At 36.2% G+C, this 21,031-nt stretch overlaps 1 protein-coding gene across 3 annotated transcripts; it reads right to left on the bottom strand.

Annotated features, from left to right (window-relative positions):
* Positions 1–6,389: 6,389 nt before the first annotated feature.
* LOC112797139 (regulatory-associated protein of TOR 1) lies at positions 6,390–20,022 on the bottom strand. 3 transcript variants are annotated; one of them, XR_011881328.1, is made up of 24 exons: positions 19,384–20,022; positions 18,049–18,151; positions 17,472–17,554; positions 17,234–17,392; positions 15,205–15,321; positions 14,921–15,078; positions 13,912–14,066; positions 13,665–13,809; positions 13,505–13,583; positions 13,234–13,335; positions 12,676–12,759; positions 12,468–12,578; positions 11,391–11,747; positions 11,102–11,288; positions 10,353–10,925; positions 9,868–10,197; positions 9,643–9,757; positions 9,086–9,210; positions 8,857–9,002; positions 8,661–8,762; positions 8,188–8,258; positions 7,786–7,871; positions 7,536–7,620; positions 6,390–7,402 (listed from the first exon to the last, which is right to left on the bottom strand). XR_011881328.1 is itself a non-coding variant. In XM_025839919.3 (23 exons), the coding sequence occupies exons 1-23, from the start codon at positions 19,726–19,728 to the stop codon at positions 7,064–7,066; spliced, it is 4,086 nt and encodes a 1,361-aa protein (XP_025695704.1). In that variant the 5' UTR covers positions 19,729–20,022; the 3' UTR covers positions 6,390–7,063. The 3 variants fall into 3 exon arrangements, 2 of the variants coding, with proteins under 2 accessions (XP_025695704.1, XP_025695706.1); XM_025839919.3 differs by lacking the exon at positions 8,188–8,258; XM_025839921.3 differs by lacking the exon at positions 8,188–8,258 and having other exon boundaries at positions 7,773–7,871.
* Between the last annotated feature and the right edge of the window lie 1,009 nt (positions 20,023–21,031).

Here is a 21,031-nt window from a genome sequence, read left to right on the forward strand (position 1 = left end):
CACCAAGCCAGGGGGAAATAATAGGAGTCTTATCTAAGAAACCCTACAAATACCATCAATTTCAAGAGAGGAGGACAATTTGAAATCAGAAGTGTTAGCCATATCCAGCCAGAACTTAGAATGGATGACTCACATAGTCAACTACCTCAAATTTGACAAACTTTTCGAGAATGAAAAGGAAGCTAGAAGGCTTATCAAAGAGGCGCAAAACTACACACTAGTCCACAATGTTCTATACAAAAGAGGGATTTCAACACCCATTTTAAAGTGTGTACCGACTTCAAACACAAAAGAAGTCCTAGAGGAGGTACACAGTGGCATCTATGACAACCACCTAGGAGCCCGGTCATTAGCCAAAAAGGTGATTTGGGCCAGTTTCTTTTGTCTGACCTTACAGAAAAAAGCAGTTGAGTTCGTTAAAAAGTGTCTGCCGTATCAGAAACATGCGAACTTTCACGTCGCTCCACCCGAGGAGCTAATCAGCGTAACCTCACCATGGTCGTTCGCAAAATGGAGTTTCAATCTGCTCGGGCCACTCCCACAAGCTCCAGGGTAAGTCATATACCTCAGAGTAGGGATTGACTACTTCACTAAGTAGATCGAGGCAGAATCCTTAGCAATCATCACTGCCCAAAGAAGTCAGAAATTTTTATACAAGAATATTGTTACAAGGTTCGGAGTTTTCCACTCTATCACCAGGGATAACGGGACCCAATTCATTGACTCCACCTTCCGAAACTTGGTGGTCGACTTAAAGATCAAACACTAGTTTACTTCAGTAGAACACTCACAGGCCAATGGACGGGCTGAAGTAGCCAACAAAGTTGTACTGGCCGGGTTAAAGTGTCGACTACAAGGCACGAAAGGAACTTGGGCTGACGAGCTCCCTCAAGTCTTATGGGTATACAGGACTGCCCCACACTCCACAACAGGGGAATCACCCTTCCGACTTGCTTACGGAATGGAGGTCATGATTCCAATAGAAGTTACCGAAGAATCACCTAGAGTAGTATTCTACAATGAAAGATCCAACACCCAAGCATAAAAAGAAGAGCTCGACCTCCTCCTAGAAGTCTGAGAAAGAGCTCGGATTAGGGAGGAAGCTATAAAACAAAGGATGGCTCTAAGATACAACCAAAAGGTGGTCAAAAGGAACTTTCGTGCCAATGACTTCATCCTAATCCGGAATGACATCGGGGTACAAAAATTAGGAGAAGGGAAGTTGTTCGCTAATTGAAAAGGACCTTACAAGATAATAGAGGTCCTAGGCAAAGGCTACTACAAAGTGTCCGACCTCCAAGGGTGGGAGCTCCCGAGGTCTTGGCATGCATGTAACCTAAGAAGTTTTCCATCTGAGAACGCATTAACTTAAGTTCAACAAACCGCAAAAATCATTGTTTGACCTAAACAAGGTCTGCAAGATGAAGTGACGAGGTCCAAGTTAATATAAGAGGTTACATAAACAGCTCGTATAAAGCGATCTCAATGAGATCGAATAAAAAACAGGTAGTAAAAGTAACTTGATAAAGGCCGATTACTTGAAGTCGGACCTATAAAAGAAACTCAGCGTCCTAAAATCACAAAACAGACAAATAAAAAAGTTGACTACAAAAAACATAGCTCCATTTCAAAGGTAGAAAAGTTCTCTAGAAAATAAAAAGAATAACTTTAAACATCACTGTTAAAGATTGTGGAAACAACTAAAACAAAAGGTAAAAGTGCTCAAAGGACTACCAACTATTACACAAAAAAAAAAAGAAAGGGAGAAAAAGAAAGGCCACAATACTTTTATAAGGAACAAAGGGTAACGGGCCTAATAACTCCTCTATTAAAATGTGTGCACAAATCAAGAAAACTGCCACGTCGACCTAGGCCCCTCATTTAAAGGGGGTAACATTCAAAATTTTGAAACACGTTAAGTACTCGACTTCCGAAAAGGTAGGGCACCTGACTTCCAAACAGGAGCCTCGAGATGCTTGAGCCCGACCTACGAAAAGCTCAAGACTCAAGCAGGGGCCTATTCATACCCTGACCCAAACATGAAGCCAGGTCCAATAAGGATAAAAGGTCCAACCCTGGAAGGTGGCCTTTATCCCCTACCAACCTCTCTGAAGACGTCGGACACCGTCTAAGGGGCTTAGCTCCACACGGCAGGTCGCTGCATTTAGAAGCCTCGAATTTTATCTTCTCCAAAAGATAGAGCCCAACTCTATATTCTGCAAAAGATAGACTCCAACAAACTCCTAAGATATGAGATAAGATAAGATGGAACTACCGCCACTAGGGAAGTCATCAAACTCTACTATAAATACACTAGCACAGGTATAACTCACGTTCTAATCTACTAAAAACTGCTTAAAGCCCTTGCTAACTTAAACATTAGAATCTCTTGCAGGTACCACCCCCTACCTCCTCACGAGGAACTCAGACAGGCGACACCTCGATATCAACAGGTCGGATGCTGCCACAAAAAGAAACCTAGACCTCATGTTCAAGCCCAAACCAACGTTTCAGGTAACTCTCGAAACAAATACAATAAAACTCATCCTCATAATCATTATAATAATTCATTTATTTTTTTAATGCTATTTTTTCTTATTGGTTTTATTTTTTTACACAAAATATTAAAATATTCTTTAACTATTGATGTGATTTTATTAGTGTAGACTAAAAATTTGTATAAGTTACAACTTATAAATTTTTTATTTTTCAAATTAAATTCTAAGTAATTATATTTTTTATATTATTTTTAAGAAATTGAATAATTCTCTTATCTCTAATTATCTTGGTATTTTTTTGCTTTGTTAGTTTTTTAATTAAATTATTTCTAAAAAAATATAGTCAATCTTTACTAAATATTATCTTTTATATTTATCATTCTAATTAAAAGATATTTAATTTTAATTTAATTATTAAATATTTTTAACCGTTTAGAATTCGAAGAATACTATTTTAAAATATTATTTTATAAAATTATTCATTTATTATCATCTTACTGACAAATTTTAAAAAATCGTTTTCAAAAATTTTATTTCCTTATAAATATTATGTAATTTCTATGTTAAAGTTTTGGTCTCCTCAAAAAGATTTTTGAAGTTCGACCAATGTGCGTTAAGGTACCACATATTACACGCCAAACCGGGAAGTTAGTCAAGTTACCTCCACCGCCATGGGCCTCAATACCGGGTTATCCCAACTATCAAAAGTCAAAGGAGCCCAGGCAGTACAGGTAGCAGACAACGGCCCTTTATTCCATCTTACAAATAATTTGAAGATTTGAATGTTTTTTGGAAACACGTCAAAGAGCCTTAGCTCACGTGGTGTTTCACCCCCTTCCTACCACTAAGATCTAGAGTTCAAATTCTAGAGGATGTATTTGAGGGAAAAAATGTGAGGAGTGTGTGAGTGTATTGTGTACCTAGAATTGGGGGTTGTTCTATTATTGGAAAAACTAAAAAGCATGCAATGTTGATATGGTTTATACACGGTTTCCTATTTTTGACTATGAAGCATGGACACTTTGTTTAATTGCTGTGTCGGCATGTCGGACACATTTTAGACACGACGCACGGAGACACTCGTCCGACACGCGTGTTTTCCGTGTCCAAACGTGCCCTGTCCAAAAAAACAAAAAAAATCAGCCGAGTGTAAGAAAAAGAAGAACTACTGGACCTTTAGAGAAAGCTTTTAATGTGAATGCAAAGGAGAATCTAGATTTACATATTGCTAGAATATTTTTTTCATCAGGGTTACCTTTTCATCTAGCAAAAAATCCGTATTTTGTCAAAGCTTTTTCTTATGTTGCCAATAATTATATTGATGGTTATATTCCTCCTGGATATAATAAATTGAGGACAACTTTGCTTGAAAAAGAGAAGCAACATGTGGAGAGAATGTTAGAACCTACTAAGAATTCATGGAGTGGAAAAAGAGTGAGCATTGTAAGTGATGGATGGAGTGATCTCCAAAGGAGGCCTCTTCTTAATTTTATGGTTGTAACTGAAAGTGGGCCTTTGTTTTTAAAAGCTGTAGATTGTTCAGATGAGATCAAAGACAAGAATTATGTTGCAAAGCAAATAAGAGATGTGATAAGAGAAGTCAGTCTCTCAAATGTAGTGCAGATTGTGACTGATAATGCGCCAATTTGTAAAGCGGCTGATTTATTAATTGAAGCTAAATTTTCATCTATTTATTGGACTTCTTGTGTTGTTCATACTCTCAACCTTGCTTTAAAGAACATTTGTGAATACAGAGAAGAATAATTTTATTTATCAAGAATGCTCATGGATTACTCAAATTGCTGAAGATGCTTCTTTTATAAAAAATTTCATTGTTAATCATCATATGAGGTTATCTATTTTCAATGAATTTAATACATTGAATTATTATTAATTTATGCTTAAACACTAATTATATAGGTATTATAGCCACCAATGATTGAGAGAAGATCCTACATGAGTTTCTCCTCATTAAGATATTGAGATCACTAATGAGAGAGTTAAATGCTTGAAGAGGTATTTTCCTAATGAAGAAGAGAGGAAAAAAGTAAACATTGAATTTGCAAGCTTTTCTGATGGTAGAGATGTCTCTGATGATTATGATTCTTTGAATGATAGAGGCATAGTTGATGCAAAGTCTTGGTGGCTAATTCATGGTGGTAAAGCAAAATTTCTTCGACCAATTGCTCTTAGGCGGTCTTCATCTTCTTGTCGTGAAAGGAATTGGAGCACATATTCTTTTATCCATTCCCTAGAAAGAAACAAGTTAAAGCCTAAACATGCAGAAAATTTAGTGTTTGTCCACACTAATCTTCGTCTTCTTTCAAGAAAAATTCCACAATACAATAAAGGAGAAACTATGATGTGTGATATTGCTGGAGATGCTTTTTCACCAATTGATGAAGAAAATAGTGTTTTTGAAGTTGCTCACCTTTCTCTTGATGAACCGGAGTTGGAAAGAGTGACTTTTTCTAATGATGAAGATATCAACCATATATGATGGAGAAATAATGACTTTAGATAACTTTTTTTGTGTACATGTGATGTACAAAATTCTTACTATCTCTATTAAGATATAAGAGTTTACGATTTTATCTTTTGAATACCTATACAAGGAAGAAATGCATATCATATGGTTGTTTTTGAAAATATCTCTATTAAGACATATCTCTATTTAATAAATATATTATATTATTAATATATGTGTGTCCCTGTGTCCGACAACTTTTTAGAATTTGCATGTCGCTGTGTCGCGTGTCGTATCCCGTGTCCGTGTCTGTGCTTCATAGGTTGAGTGTTCCCTAAGACGATAGACTCCGGAGCATTCTTTGATATAAGATTGCTTTTTGGTAGTGGTTTCATTTTTAAGATTTATTGATCTTTGACCACTATAATTGGCATGAAAATTTTTAAGGGACCTACTCAAATGAAAATGTCAAAAAGATCTTTTTATAAAGATGTTTTTGTATAAAATTGTGATTTATTTATTTAGTCATACTTTAAATAAAAGCAATATTTTTATAACATATCAAAATCTAACCCTACAATTTATTATTCAAAGATCAAAAAGAAGAATTTTCATATGAAGGCAATTACAAAATCTTTATTGGAGTCCGCACCAATTTTTAACGTCTATGCATATTGAGAGCATTCACCTTAATTACAATCTCAAATGTGTTAGATTCTTTTGAGGGTGTTTTGAACAGGCACTGATTACGTGCGTATAACATTCGTTCTATACACAAAGCAAACTGTTGTACGTGTTTATTTTTCTGACTTTCGTTAGAATTGCTACGCAACATTTTGAATAAGCAACAAATCATTCAACGGTGCCGTCCTGATACACTGCCCGAGTTCATGAAGCTCACCAAGTCACCATTGCTATGTCAAGCTCACCACTACAGCTAAGGTTACTTATTTAGAGGCAGAGGCTACCCCTGACGAGTTGCGACTTGCCATTGTGCAAGTCCACGTCATGTATCGTCTGTCAGCTAACACGGACCCAGGTAGTTCCAATAACAGGCCGATGTACACAAATAAAGACACCAGAACGTCAATGGTAGGTCACCATGAACCAATTAACAACAGCAACCAAGTGAAGGCTAACTCTGCTATTGTATCAATTCAAACTCGATCGTTAGCACCTCAATAAGTTGATCTTTAAAAGCTTAAACTAAATTGAAATTTGACACATTTGACTCATTGGTTGGTAAGCTGATTTGGTTACAAAACAATAACAAAAATCTATAATCTATTATGTGTAATGACTCACTATTAGTTTACTTATAGTCATTCCGTAATATTACCAGATGAAAATTAGCATAGAGTGTCGATTCTCTACGCAGTGTAAACAGTGAGATTTTGGGCACTAGAGGATTCCAACACAGGAGATAAAAAATTCTGAAATTTTAGTCTCGTACTAAAACAGCACACTGGCTCAAACTTAAATAAAATTACACCATGGCTACAAGGTTTCCCCCAATTCAAAGATTATATTTGAGTGAATATGCCTTAGTTCTCAGCAGTCACACCACCCACATCTGTCAGCAAACTAAATTACATATTCTGCTAACAAATTTACAAATTAAAGGGGGATTGGGATATAACACACAACATAGGAATGGAAAATAATAATAAAGAAAATTATTTACACACATTTACGAAGATCACATTATTTGACAAAGCCTCCAATGAATACGCATGATTACTCCCAGTCAGGTGCAGCCCTTCTAACATGGAGGCTAATGAATGAGTTGCATACACTATCAGCAATTCAGCAGAAATGCACCTTACCAGTATGTTTCAGATTTATTCACAGCGGCAATGAAGCGTAGTAACAGGATTTAATTACCCAACAACCAAACTGTCTCATTGGCTGAGGCATTGCATGATCATCCAACAGCAAGAAATAAGCATGGCTTTCCTTAGACATGTATCATGCACTCTTCTGAGCTGGAGACAACCAATGAAATCAAGAGAGAGAGAGAGAGAGAGAGAGAGAGAGAGAGAGAGAGAGAGAGAGAGAGAGAGAGAGAGAGAGAGAAGGGGGGGGGGGAACTGTAGATTCATCTTGCTTGAGTGTTCTCATCAGCATAGATACAGACACATGCATCTGCAGCACCAGCAGCAAGCAAGACTTGGTATGGGTGGAAATTAAGGCAGCTGACAGACCCAATTTTCTGAGCCATAAGGGTAGGATAGTATCGAATAGTGCCTAGTTGATCTCCTTCAAGGCTGAAAACTTTAATAAGTTGCTTGGCTGAGCCACTGGCAATGATTGGAGCGTGTCTATGTACAGCTAAAGCTGTGAGTGAGCCCCGGTGAGCTTCAATGGTAAGATAGGCGCTACTATGATTTCTTATATCAAGGAATTGAATATCTCCAGCCTGAGAAGCACTAACAATCTAAAGAGGAACACAAATACAACATAATTTCATCATCCTTTTCATATCAAATCCATAGATTGTTATTGAATTCCTACCAAGACGGACAACATTATATGAAAAAGAAAGCAAAAATTAGTAAAGATCATCTTACCTTTCCTGGGTCTAGTCCAGGTTGAAAGCCAATCCCCACCACCTTTTCTACTCTCTGTGTATGTGGCCGTAATCCACAGATAAGCCTAAGAAGCAACATTGTCAGTAGCCATAGTTAGAAAAACAGTAACCATAGTCAGATTTATGCAAGATTGCAGTGATTATATAGCTGATAAACGACAATGTTGCTCAATTCAATTTCATCAACTAAGCAGATCAAAACTTGGGAGAAATTCACCGGAGATGCATACATTTCAGGTGTCCTGATGTCATAAAGTCTAACAGAACCATCTACAAAACCAGCCGCCAACTGTCCCCCATGAACTTGAGATGCAGCCTGAAATATAAGTAATAATACATATATCAGGGGAGAAAATCATTTTTAAGGAGCTCATATCTACATCATCTCTATCAATAGAATGGATAAAACAAATACAATCGGGAAGGCAAACCCCATCAAAAAGTTCAAAGAACCAGGCGCAGAGCCAACCGAGCAATTTATATATAAGCATTCAACTCAGATCTTTCTAAGCCACCTCTAAAACCATAACAGCTAGAGAATGAAAAATATATAATAATTAATAAACTGTGAGAGCATACAACAAAAATTCCAAGGTTATTAGTTTTTCATAGACCATCATCATTAAACATACCATGAAATCCACTCCCAAAAGTCAGAATTGTTTAATGAAAAAATGATCACCCTGAGACAATCAGTTCGTAACTGTCACCCATAATAGCCAGTTAGCCATGCATGCAAAGACAAAAGTATGACATCAGAGATTGGGAGGGAGAATTCAACTATAGAGACAGTAAACATGAGGTCAACTGCATAAAGGTAATTTGAAGAAAGGCCTAGTTTTTAAAAAAAAAAAAGCTTAATATTTTTTGGAATAACAGCAGTACATATATTGGATCGTTGTTACCAGGAAAAAAAATAAATAAATAATGAGCAGAGTTCAAAACATATAATTGCCATTCCCAACATAATAGAAAATTTTACCCCAGAATAACACTTGGTAATTCCTTAATAGGATAATCCATCGGCTTAGTTGGCATGTCAAAATTAACTTGACAACTAAATAGTTACCAAGGCAAACTAGACTATGCACTGAATGAGGCTTACCAATGCTGAGATACTGCAATCCGATGATGAAGGTATAGGATTAACAAGCTGTTCTTTATCAAGATCCCAGGCCATAATAGATGATATCTCACCCGATGCATACTGGTAAAAATGTACATCAATGAATATAACTGACATCACAAGATAAAACAACTTGGAAGTATTATTTCAGGACAGTGATGATCAAAGAATATACCAGATAACCACTCTGTTGTTGCCAATCAACAACTGCATTGACACTCCTGACACCAGGTTTATGACCATGAATTGAAGAGAATGCAGTTACAAGTTTCTGTTTCCCTTTCAGAGTATAATCCTTCCAGATCCGAATGTTTCCATCAGCTGTCATGATATTTACCTAAAATTTAATATTCTGCCAATAATTTGAGAAAGAAGGTATCATGGCAAACTGTAGAGAAAATTACATGAAGCAGCAAGAAGTAAGCTATCATCCAGCTCATTCATTAGGCAGAGCTTAGAGATTCCCTTGTCTGGAAAGTCATGGTTGTCGAAACTGTTTAGTAGTGTTGCCTCTTCATGGTTCCATATTCTGTGAAATAAACCAAAAACAAGAAAAGAAAGTCAGAAATAAAATTCAAATTTTCATAATATGATGACTAACAAAAAAATCATGAAAACCACATAAATATTGTCCTGAGTGCTGACAAACAAACTAAAACACTCTTAATGCCTGTAAAATAATGTCAACACTTTTTATTGTTTAGTTGCCCAAGTCTCTATTTATAAACGTCAGTTGGTCTTTATGTGGTCTACTCGCCATAAAGCTAAACAGACATCTGGAAATATTTACTCTTACCAACTCCCTACTGCTACAATCCTTAGTTCTGTAAATCAATTAACCTAACACCCAACATTTCCTATGCAGAAAAATCCATCTTGCCCATCTAAAGTCATCCCCAGCTTCTTAATACTCTTATTACTCTCCATATAACTAATAACGGTACTAATACACTCTGCATACCGAATTCGTTCATTCTCATCAGCAGCTATCACAACAGGAGAAAAAGGTTGCATCAACACCGTTTGTGTGCCTCTTGTGTCCCATTTAGCTATTGGATTTGTTAGCCTGCTAACAGCTGACAACATAAAATGGCACAAAGTTCTTATTAACCAGAATATATGAAGAACGTGTACCAAAAGAAAATCATAATAAAAGAAATAAATAATCGGAAGAAAGAGAACAAACCAGAGTGCTGGCATTTTGTGATGTGCTCCAATGCAAATTTTTCTCTCTCTTCTCTTCCAGCTATTATGGCTTCACTGTCATCTCCAGCCATTAACAGCGGTTTGGAGAAGTGCCCACAACTCCAATTATATATAATTGACTGTGGAAGAAAGCTGCGATCCGATGTACCAGTAGCCCCACCAGAACCTAAAAGAGGATCAGCTAAACCTGAGTCTGGAGAATTCATCAGATGGGGCCTAAATTCCAATGAACATACTCTACGGATTCCTGATAAGTAATTTAGACGAGGTGGACTAACTGGAGGAGTTCTGAAGGTTAGAGGGGAGTGACCTGCCAAAGATGCATTCAATAATAAACAAACAAGTCGAAACATACTTTAGTGGGAATTATCACAAAATTCAAATTGGTGAACATTACTGAACTGCTTTTACAATTAACCTACATGATTAACATTAATAATCAAATTAAACAGAAAGGAAGATTACCTCCATTCATATCAAACCAAGAAGAGGAACGAGCCAATCCTGTAGCTTCACCAGTAGACTTAAATGGCTTTGCTACCACTTGTTCAATACCTATTATGGAAAGTACCCGTCGACCAAGGTTTGCAATCCGCGGAGATGGATCTTTTGCTAAGGTACACATAGCATGAACACATTGTGAATACAATGCATTGTCCAAGGGTTTTTGGCTACCATGGTTAACAACTCCATTGCTAAAACCATCATTCAGTATTCCTGAATCAGAATGATGAGATGAATCATCAGACAATGGGGACCCATGCATTATTCCAGAACCAGCGAGAGGACTGCTAGAAGAGCCACGCCCATCTCGAACCACCGAAGAATTATCATTTCCAACCCTCAAAGGACCAATTTGAGATGAAACAATACTTCCACGAGGCATATGTTGGTTCTGAGTAGGATATCCACCAATTGAATCTTTTATGTTGGCCAATGAAGGTATCGAATTCAGGAAAGAATTAGTCTGTGGTTTCCAGTATGCAGCAGCAATAGATTTCAGGTGCTTGTTATGGCCAAATGCGAAGCGAGCTAATGCTGACAGTTGAGAGAGCAAAAAAACAAAAAGTTAGATATCTTGACTGACCCAACTATATATATTGATTTCTTTTATTTTTTCCCCCTTTTTTGTGTGCGTGTTTGGGGTGGGGGGAGATGAAATTCCAGGATTTTGTTTGAAATATCAACGTGAATTCAGATGTTTATTCACCTACCCGCAGCTACCTCTGCCCTCACCAATGGACTCCCATCTGATGCAACACTCAACAGACTCTTCACTATACTAACTTCAGCCCTAAATTTGTCATCATCATCACATTCTCCATCTCCTACAACACCCCTACATGAATCAAATCCCACATTGAGAAGGGTGCCAAGTGCAAAAACAGCAGATGCCCTAACCTGAGGAACAAGAGAAAACCATGACTTGGTTATTTAATTAAAATATACAAAGATATAGTCATCCCATAAATAGAAACAGAGCTAACAGTTACGGTAGTAGACCTCTGGCTGGGGTTCAGACAGTAGAGGAGCAAATACAATAGTAGCACCATGCAGCAAACCCATGGTCTGTGCCTCCGTAAAGTCTTCCCACAGTTTCCCCAAACACAGGCAAAGCCACTGAAGGAGAAGGGGTTCAGTTTGTGAATCATTGGGAGATGAAGTACTCTGAAGATGCTCTAAGCAGACATGGATCAAGCCAGCTTCAATACAAGCTTCTTGACCTCGTCGATGACCGTCCACAATAACAGCCAAAACAAAAGCAGCCATCGCACGTTGCTCTGGATATGCCTCAATGCTATCAAGAAACTTAATAAAATAGTTATGACCTCCATCCTTTACTAAATCAACCTGGCATGACTGCAACCCAACAATAGATCATTATCCCTAAATTATAGACATGCGACAACTAGAGCTCTAACAGCAAATTGAGGTTGAAAACAAGAGACATACTAGAATTTCAGAACAAAACAGATAGATTTGTAATATTAACAATTACCCAGGTACTTTTTTCGTTTTGGTCAAAATAAGGTATTTTTGAATATTTAAGAATTGTTTATGTACAAGAAGATTTGTAATATTAACAAGATTGAAATTTCTAAATAACCTCAGAACATTAAGTTTCCCATCCTAAACCCCCCCCCCCCCTTTTTTTTTTCTCCCAAAATTCTTTTTTCTTTCCCTTTCCCCCATGGAACCCGAGAACCCAACGAGAATTATAGGAATAATAGGTTTCTCCTACATAGGGATCTTTCGATAGTGTATTGAATAATAGTACAACTAAATAATATAGGCTATATAGTTCCCATATCTCTGTTTGCTCTTTTCATTATCTTCTACTTTTGTCTAGAGCCATATATAAGGCAATAAGTACATAAAAATAACATTGTTTATATACCACAATAACTACAGTACAAGTGGTCAAATGTCAAAAGCCCCAAATTTCAACAGAAGTGACATAATAAGCGAAACTCGCCTACGAACTCATGCATAACAGAGCAAGTGCATATTTTTATGATAAAAATAATTTTAAAAGAATGGCATTCACTTGAAGATGACAACCATCTCCTCCAAAAGTACCTTGTCAAGTGCCAGAATCTTTGTCCATATGAATACGAGAATCTGGCGTAGTTCTGGTGTTGTTGTTTGTAACAGCTTTAAAACATAAGGAAATATTCCAACAGACAATGCCTTCATATAACAAAATTAATATCATGTCAGAATATGATTTTTGTTTTAGAAATAGGAACAACTGCAATAAGAGCTGATGAATTGAGAAAAACATTACCAGATCTACAGCCCATGGCCCCATATCAAGGAACCTTCCAAGGAGTACTAAAGCACGAAATCGATGGCTTTGACTAAGTAAAACCTGAAATCAGAACATAGCTACTTAAAGACAAAGAATGACCACTGAACACTATCAACAAAGAGCACTTAAGTTCTATCCACATATATTTGACAATTGACATCGAATTTCCAATGGCTGAATCAAAACCTAGAATTATCATATGTTGTTTGCATTGGAATTACCAGTAAGTAGCTTAATGTTTAACCTAGGATTTAAACATGATGATGAGGCACTTAATCAGTAAGGAAATTTTGCTAAAGAACTAGATTCTCACAAGTACATATGTTTGCCAAATTTCCATCAGAATATAATGATGGTCAACCAAATTAAATAATTTCAGTCAATTATAATCTCTTTCTATCTTACCCACCACAACCCACTTAAGGAACAGGGCCTGACAGCTGATTTGCAAAAATCATGCAACCTACATAACAAAAGTATCAGGAACCAATCTGATGGTTCCAATTGTAACAAAAATCAAGACATGTGACACACCTGAAGAACTATAGGCAACTGCTCTGGTGGTTTCTTATGTTCAGAACCATGGTCAAGCCATACCTCAAATGCTGTCAACTGCTCACTGAAAAATGTGCTGGGCTGAAGAAGTACAACAACACGCTTCACAGGTAAGTTCCTCTTATACATAATCTTTAGTATCAGTGTATTATTAACAAGGATTTTCAAACAATACCAGAACCAATTCCTTTATTATAATCAATTTCTTAAAGAAACTTCGTATTAGCCATATAAGAAAACACCTGCATACCTGGAATTCGGCATTAGGATTGCCAACTAACGAGGGAAGTTGCGAGAGGCAGAGCTCAGCGGCCATGTCCCATGCATCCCTGCAGTGTAGGAAAACAACACCAATTGATGATAGATGTTACCACCTATTTTAAAATCATAATAATAATCACCAACAATACCACATATGATGTTGATGGGTTGGGGGCAAATTTGGGTGAGACACAGGAGAACAATTTGCAGATCGCATAATTCTCTCAGCAAGTAGAAAATTTCGAAAGAGACTTGCAACAAGCAAATCCTGTCTGAACAGTCTTTGAAAAAGATCTGTAGCATAAAATCAAACATCAGTTAATTGATACCAAATAAAATTGCTTGCTAAACGAATCAAAAAGATACAGCTCAGCAATTTTAAGTCCAGTAACCTACCATGAGAAAGAACATTCCAGGCAATTGTGTCAGTTACTGCCGTAAAGATCCAGTTCAATTCACCTAAAAGTGTCTTTCGATCATTGGGACGGCCAGGGATCTGATCTATAAGTGAATAATCAAGTGACCCACGAAGTAATGAACGTGTGCAAAACCTGGAAACAAGGTACATCACAGAAATTACTAAAGGCCAGTTTACTAAGAAATATACACTTATCACTGCTCAGAATAACACGAAATAAAGACTTTTACTATAAGGAAGCAGAATCAAACATAAAATCAACCGGGAAAAAGGAAACCATATTTATCACAATGGTCACTTTAAGCAGAATCAAACATAAAATCAACCGGGAAAAAGGAAACCATATTTATCACAATGGTCACTTTCTAACACCATGGCTGCCGTAAACATGTAGTCCGGATCAGGTAATCAGTTCAACCGCAAAAATACCATCAAGTAATCAATCATGTTTTTTAAAAAGTTAATAATAACAATGTATTCTTTTTTAATTAAAGAAAATGACAATAATGATTGTGCAACCATGAAACATCCATAAAGCCACTATAAAAATGCACAGGGTAGGTTAGTAAGGGAATGAAGGAGGGATCAATATGGGAGGTATACAAACTAGAAAGATTAGGCAAACCAATGTATTATTTAAAAGCCCATGCATAATGTGTTTACATATATATTATACACTATACACTATATCTTAAATATCAAACAATTTAAAGATGAAAAACTAAGCAGGAATTAATGAGAGAAGCTTCACCATCGTATTGCCATCTTTATAGGTGTTGTAAGGCAAGATGTAAACACATCAGCTGGGAATGAAGGAGGGATCAATATGGGAGGTGTACAAACTAGAAAGATTAGGCAAACCAATGTATTATTTAAAAGCCCATGCATAATGTGTTTACATATATATTATACACTATACACTATATCTTAAATATCAAACAATTTAAAGATGAAAAACTAAGCAGGAATTAATGAGAGAAGCTTCACCATCGTAATGCCATCTTTATAGGTGTTGTAAGGCAAGATGTAAACACATCAGCTGGGAACTCTGCACTTTGAGGCAAAGTCTCATGCGATTCACATGCTGCAAGCAGAATGCAATCCCTTGTGGACCCAGAGGAATTAGAAGCACTCCATTCATGTAGCTAACAAACAAGAAGTCCAGCATCCACAATTTAGCAGTCCAGATTACAAAATGTCATATATTTTCCTTATATTGGCAACTTTCTTTATACCATAATTAAACATCATTTTAAGTGCAATGTAAATACCTCAATGAAGGAATTAACTATCAACCCAGCAGCAGAGCAATCAAAAACATAAATTGATGGGGTCTTCAGCCAGGAATCAAGGTCACTGATGGGTAAAGGGATATACTGTGTATAACTCTGCAATATTTTTATTAACAATGAGAATAAGAATGTCATGAAGTTCTTTCATTACTATGATTCAATAGTATATTAAAGGCTTTTTAACTATTTTGAACCTACATATAGCAGTCAGGGAATTAAGCTAATCAATATTCTCTGACAAATAATAATTTAGATCCTGTTGGGACCAATTTAACTATTTTAAACCTATAGTATAGCAGTCAGGGAGTTAAGCTAATCAATATTCTCTGATAAATAAAAATTTAGATCCTGTTTGGGCCAATTATCAGAGTAAAATTGGTCTCGCTGATAATTATTGCCACCAATAGTACGTACATCTCTTCCTACTCCTCACAGTTATGTTCTTTTTATCAAATTATCTAAGGAAACTAAGATGCATAACTAGTACAGAGATTGAAATTTGTTAGAAACAAACAAAATATAATATCTGTAGATATCAACAGTATCAGTTATGATTTGATATTCATATTTACCTTTATTTTATGATTATTTCCTTATTTGATTAGGATTAGGGTTCCCATATTACTATAGATAGGAACAATGTCTTACCTCTTCTAGGATATAACACACCAAGAAAAAACCATACCTTCACTCTTCTATCTCCTATCTAATATCCACACTGTTAATATGGTATAAAATCCTATCCTAAGGTTGTTAATGAGTCATCTATAGATATCTAGTCCTACAAAATTCATGCTCTAAATGTCTAGTCATGGGCTTGAATACATCCTGCCGAGAGCTATGGCTATAATAGGCTTTCTAAGACAAGGCAAGTTTCACCTTAAACATAGCATGATCAAATATGGCATCAAGGCAGTATACCAATACCATCCTCTAGGACATGTGACATTACTTTTCTTTACCAAGTTCATATAATTTGGAGTATTGTTATTCCTTCTATTATAAAGAACTACTATTCACTACCAACTTTTCTCCATCAGCCACTTTCACAATCATTGGCTAACTTCTACGACATTGTTTCCAACGATCAATCTCACCAACAAAACCACCTCTTGCACGACCCTTTTCCAGGAAAATCATATCTTTTGTTTGGTCTCTACACATTACACAGTGTTACAAGCATTCCGTCATGTTCTCCAACTGCGCTGCTTCGGCCAACCATGGCAGCACATCCTGCATAATCTTAAAACAAAGCTTGCATCGTTGAACGAGCCTCGGTCTCCTAGATGTATCTTCAATCTGGATGCTGCTCCAATGATTGGTTTTCATGTTACCATTGTCAACCCTGTTTTCAAAGACCAGTGGTTTTTTATTTGTTTGTGACTAGTTCTGCACTTCCAAAGATGTTTGATGATTAAACCTCTTGATTGTTTTCGGCTAACTATATTGTTAGTCCTATTGGTCCTTAAAGTTTTCATGTCATCACTCCAGCAATCTCTCATCAACATATTGTCTTTTGGCAGTCCCAACTAGCCTCATTTCATCTTCAACAACTCTAGCCTATTCTCCATCGTATTTTATATCATTAAGGGTCAAATTGTAACAATCTTAAAGCTTAATGAACTTTAGTTTGAGGAGTGCTAGAAATTATCAAAGAATATTAGCGATGATCTCATAAAATAGATTTTCATATTTACCTTTATTTCATGATTAATTCCTTATTTGATTAGGATTAGCATCTTGCCTATTATAACAAAACCATGTAATATCATATTAATACAATTCATATTAGTCTCATCCTTTCTATTCTCTCTTCTTCCTCTTCTTTCTCTTCTATCTAAAGCCCACAATAATAATACCAACAACTAAGCCTTGTCCTACCATGTGGTGTTGGCTACATAGATCAAATGTAACCTAATACCTTATCGTAGATTATTTCTATATATAAACCAATTATATTTGATTTATCACATGAATAGCTGACTTTAAGAACTAAATGGGAGATCACCTTATTGAAGACCCAAATTTCACCGTTAGCAGTTGGCTTTGGCACACCATGCCCATTATAATGAAATAAAACTCTTTCTGACTTTGCATATCTACGACATGAAGTGCAAAGCTTCTTCACCTCATCCACTGTAGGATCAAGTTGATACTTGTAGCGAGCCTGTTAGCATGCCCACAAGGTTAACTAAAAATCAAATCCAAAGAGATAGTGTGAGGATGACAAGATTAAGATATTCAACCTTTGGTTGCCATCTTTCATATTGGCTGCTCAAATTTTTTCCAATTGACTCCAATGCCTTTTGCGGTGCCATAGAAAAAGGATCTGTTGAAATCAGAAAGGTAAACATTCAGAAAATGTCCAGCTTAAGAAATTTATCTGTCACGTTAAGAGAGCTGCAACTAACTCAATTTTTATGCTGGGCATCAGAAAGTGTGATACCAGAAGTTGAATAAAATAGTTACAAATATGAATTATAGAGTCAATCCATAGGAAATAAGTGCAGAGTACATAAGAATCTGCTTTATCACCCAAACTGCATTTACATTGGTTTGGAATTTGGACGTATCAGCAATTAGAAATTTTGAACTTTAAGAAATAAGTAACATTTCAGGACATAACATAAGTGTATAACATTACTTTGAAGGGACTAACAGCTACTTCCCAACGTCAACTGAAAATAAAATTACAAAAATAAAAATAAAAAAAAGCCAAAAATATCAAAATCAGGAAGTTATTTAGAGCACAAAAGTTTGCAAACCCTGGAAGACAATTTTTTGTAGCAAATGGGATCAAAGAGGAGGTAACAAGACAGAGACCTATCCAGCACTCCATTCTGGCACACGGAGATATCTTTATTACATCTGGTGGATCAACACTAATGTTTAAACATAATACTAGAGCTACACATCCAGTCTTCATCTGCACCACAAAATTAGGACTTAAATCAAAAGCATGCCTCACATTGAAACATAAAAATATGACATGTCAACATCATTCAGAAGCAAGGAGACACTCTAGTAGAAACTTTATTCTAATTACAAGGAGAGAGAAGTTAAATATCAGTGCAGAAACCAAGGATAAAACAAGACCAAGAAAAAGAAACTTCTGTTGAAATGTTGACTACTACTTTCTTTTTTGTGTTTTCTTATTTTAAAAAATATAAGAATTTCATTAAGATAAGAAAGAGAAGATACGAAGAATTGGAGGCAAAGACTTCCTCCGAACCAAAAGGAAACAAAGAAAGCCAAATTAGTGAACTGTGCCTTTCCAATCTCTCAACATGTCTGAGAGGGCAAGTCCTCTGAAGAGACCATATGCTTTACACCATATAGATGCATGATGACAAATTCTATCCAATACAACAAACCCCCCTGAAATTCTATCATTAAAAGTGTGTGAATTGTGCTCCAGAGAAATAATCCAGATACTGGCATTCAGTCATTTTCTCATTTTCTCATTGCCAGAGAAAGAATTATGATCCTAAAGAAATAAAAGGAAACCATTTTCTCATTGCCTCGGCTGAGAAAAATTGCTTCAATCATGCAATTCCAGACAGATTTACCAAATCTAGGTTCGGTAAAATAGGAACACCAGAAGTGCCACTACGATGTTCATTCAGAGTTTGTTAGTGAAGCTTCGTCAATACACATATTGCGTTCTTAGTATTATCATCATTTCCCAGATCATTTTAATTCGAAATCCACCAAACTATCACACACTCTAGAGAATAAAACAAGAAGTTGATAACCATTCATATATTTAAATTTTAAAAACAAAAAGGTACAAAGCTCTAGAGCTCTATTTATATATGCCACTTTGAACTTCACTTTTTGCACCTTAGATGATCCAAACACTTCTTTGACAAAAATCGCATAGATTCACAAAGTCTATTACATCCATACAAATACCATCCGCCTAAGAAAGGAAAAAACTTCGAACTTTCTAATACATATTGCACGTGACCCTAAATTAACACTACTTTCATTCATATCCAAATTATCATTGTCAAATTGTTAAATCGCCAATCCACCACAGCATAACGCAGAAAACAACGGAAAAAGAACACAAATCAAAGGAACAACAACAAATTGCAATTTGCAACCACTGCATACTGAACTCCAAATTTAAAATTAAAGAAAATGCAAGCTTACTCTGTCTTTGGGCCGCCATTTCGACACAAGGCCACTCTCCGACGGTCCAACGGGGACGGCAGCCTCAAAGGCCTCATGCCGGAGCTCGCAGAGGACGACAGTCTGCGGCAAGTACGCCAAGCTAGTGGCAGCGGCGTTACCGCCGTAGCTGGCACTGGTGCTCGTGGTGGCAGTAACAGTTCCCGACTCGGAATCCCTACGCTGAGAAGCGAAATCGGTGTCTTCGTATGCGGCAGCGGCGGCGACGGATGAAGAGGAGGCGGCGCAATCGTCCGCGAGGTGGTTGGGGAGGAGTAGGACGGGGGATTGGGAAAAGCGAGAGGCCATTGAATCTCCCAATGCCATCCAAATCTCGAGAGAGCTCAGAAGCGATCATTCATTTCGTTTCAGTGTGAAAATGAAGAGATCCGAAGAGGGGAATAAAGAAACAAACAAACCCTAGGGTTTTTGAGCTGAATAGAAATAATAAGAAGAATATGAAAAAGAAAAAGAAGAAGACGATGATTAAGATGACGATGATGATGGTTGGGATGGTGATGATGAAGGTGGTGCTGTGGGGTTGTGTTAGGGGAAGCAATACCATAAAACAGTGGCGGCACTCTTTTCTTTGTTTCTGGGTCTCGCGACTAGGGGAACGGTAATGGTAAGGATTTTTTTAAATAAATATAAAAATCTATTATTTAGGAAAATATTAAATATGTAATTTGTAGTTTTTTTTTACCGATTTGCATTTTATATTATTTATCTCGTTAATGCTTTGTACTATAAAAAAGATAAGACATGATACGATACAGTCGTATGACATTTGCACATGTAGTGTGTAATGTGGTATCTCGTTTATAACGTAAATAAGATATACATAATCTTATTTTAAGTAAGAAGTGCATTTATATATTGAATTCGTAACCGTGCCTTTTGAAGTCGCTTTTCATCTATTTTTTCTATTTTTCTCCTACTTTTAGCCTTTTTAATCATATTATCGAAGTACTCAGAGATTAAGGGGCGCGCAGATTCACGAGAAGAGGACATCAATCGTCTGAACGCGACATACCATATTACTAAAGCAATCGACTTCTATGTTAATATTGTTATTTTCATGTTTAAGTTAAATAAGCATATATTATAGTAATGGTTAAGGTACTTCTATAGATATAGTATATATTAGGTAGTAGAATGTATTATTAGTAAGTGTTAATGAATAGGGTTTGGTTTAACTTATTAGGCAAATTATTTTATTAAGTAAATGTTTATTGCATTTTGTTATTTATTTAATTTTATTTCTGTATTTTTAATTTTAATTTTGATAATTTGGTAGATATCTTTTTCGAAAAATCTCTATATACAAGTCTTTTAACTATATAAGTCTTACAAGTTCTCAACATTTCTTATACCTAAAACGCACTTCTTATGGCACGTATGTTTCACACGCCTTCTTAACAGATTTTTCAATCACTCAACGCGCGAATATATAACTTCCTTTTTCAAAAGGATTTCATTTCCTTTTTCGAATTTCTTCTATGTTTTCTTGCCTTCTCTCTTCGATCTCTTTCGAGCGTTTCTCTCTGCCTTCTTCTTCGTGTTTTACGTTCATTTCTCTCTACCTTCTTCTTCTTCATTTACGTGCTTCGGATTTTTCGTTTTATTTTGC

The sequence above is a fragment of the Arachis hypogaea genome, chromosome 4 (assembly GCF_003086295.3).
Source record: "Arachis hypogaea cultivar Tifrunner chromosome 4, arahy.Tifrunner.gnm2.J5K5, whole genome shotgun sequence".
In the NCBI taxonomy this organism is placed as follows: Eukaryota; Viridiplantae; Streptophyta; class Magnoliopsida; order Fabales; family Fabaceae; genus Arachis; species Arachis hypogaea.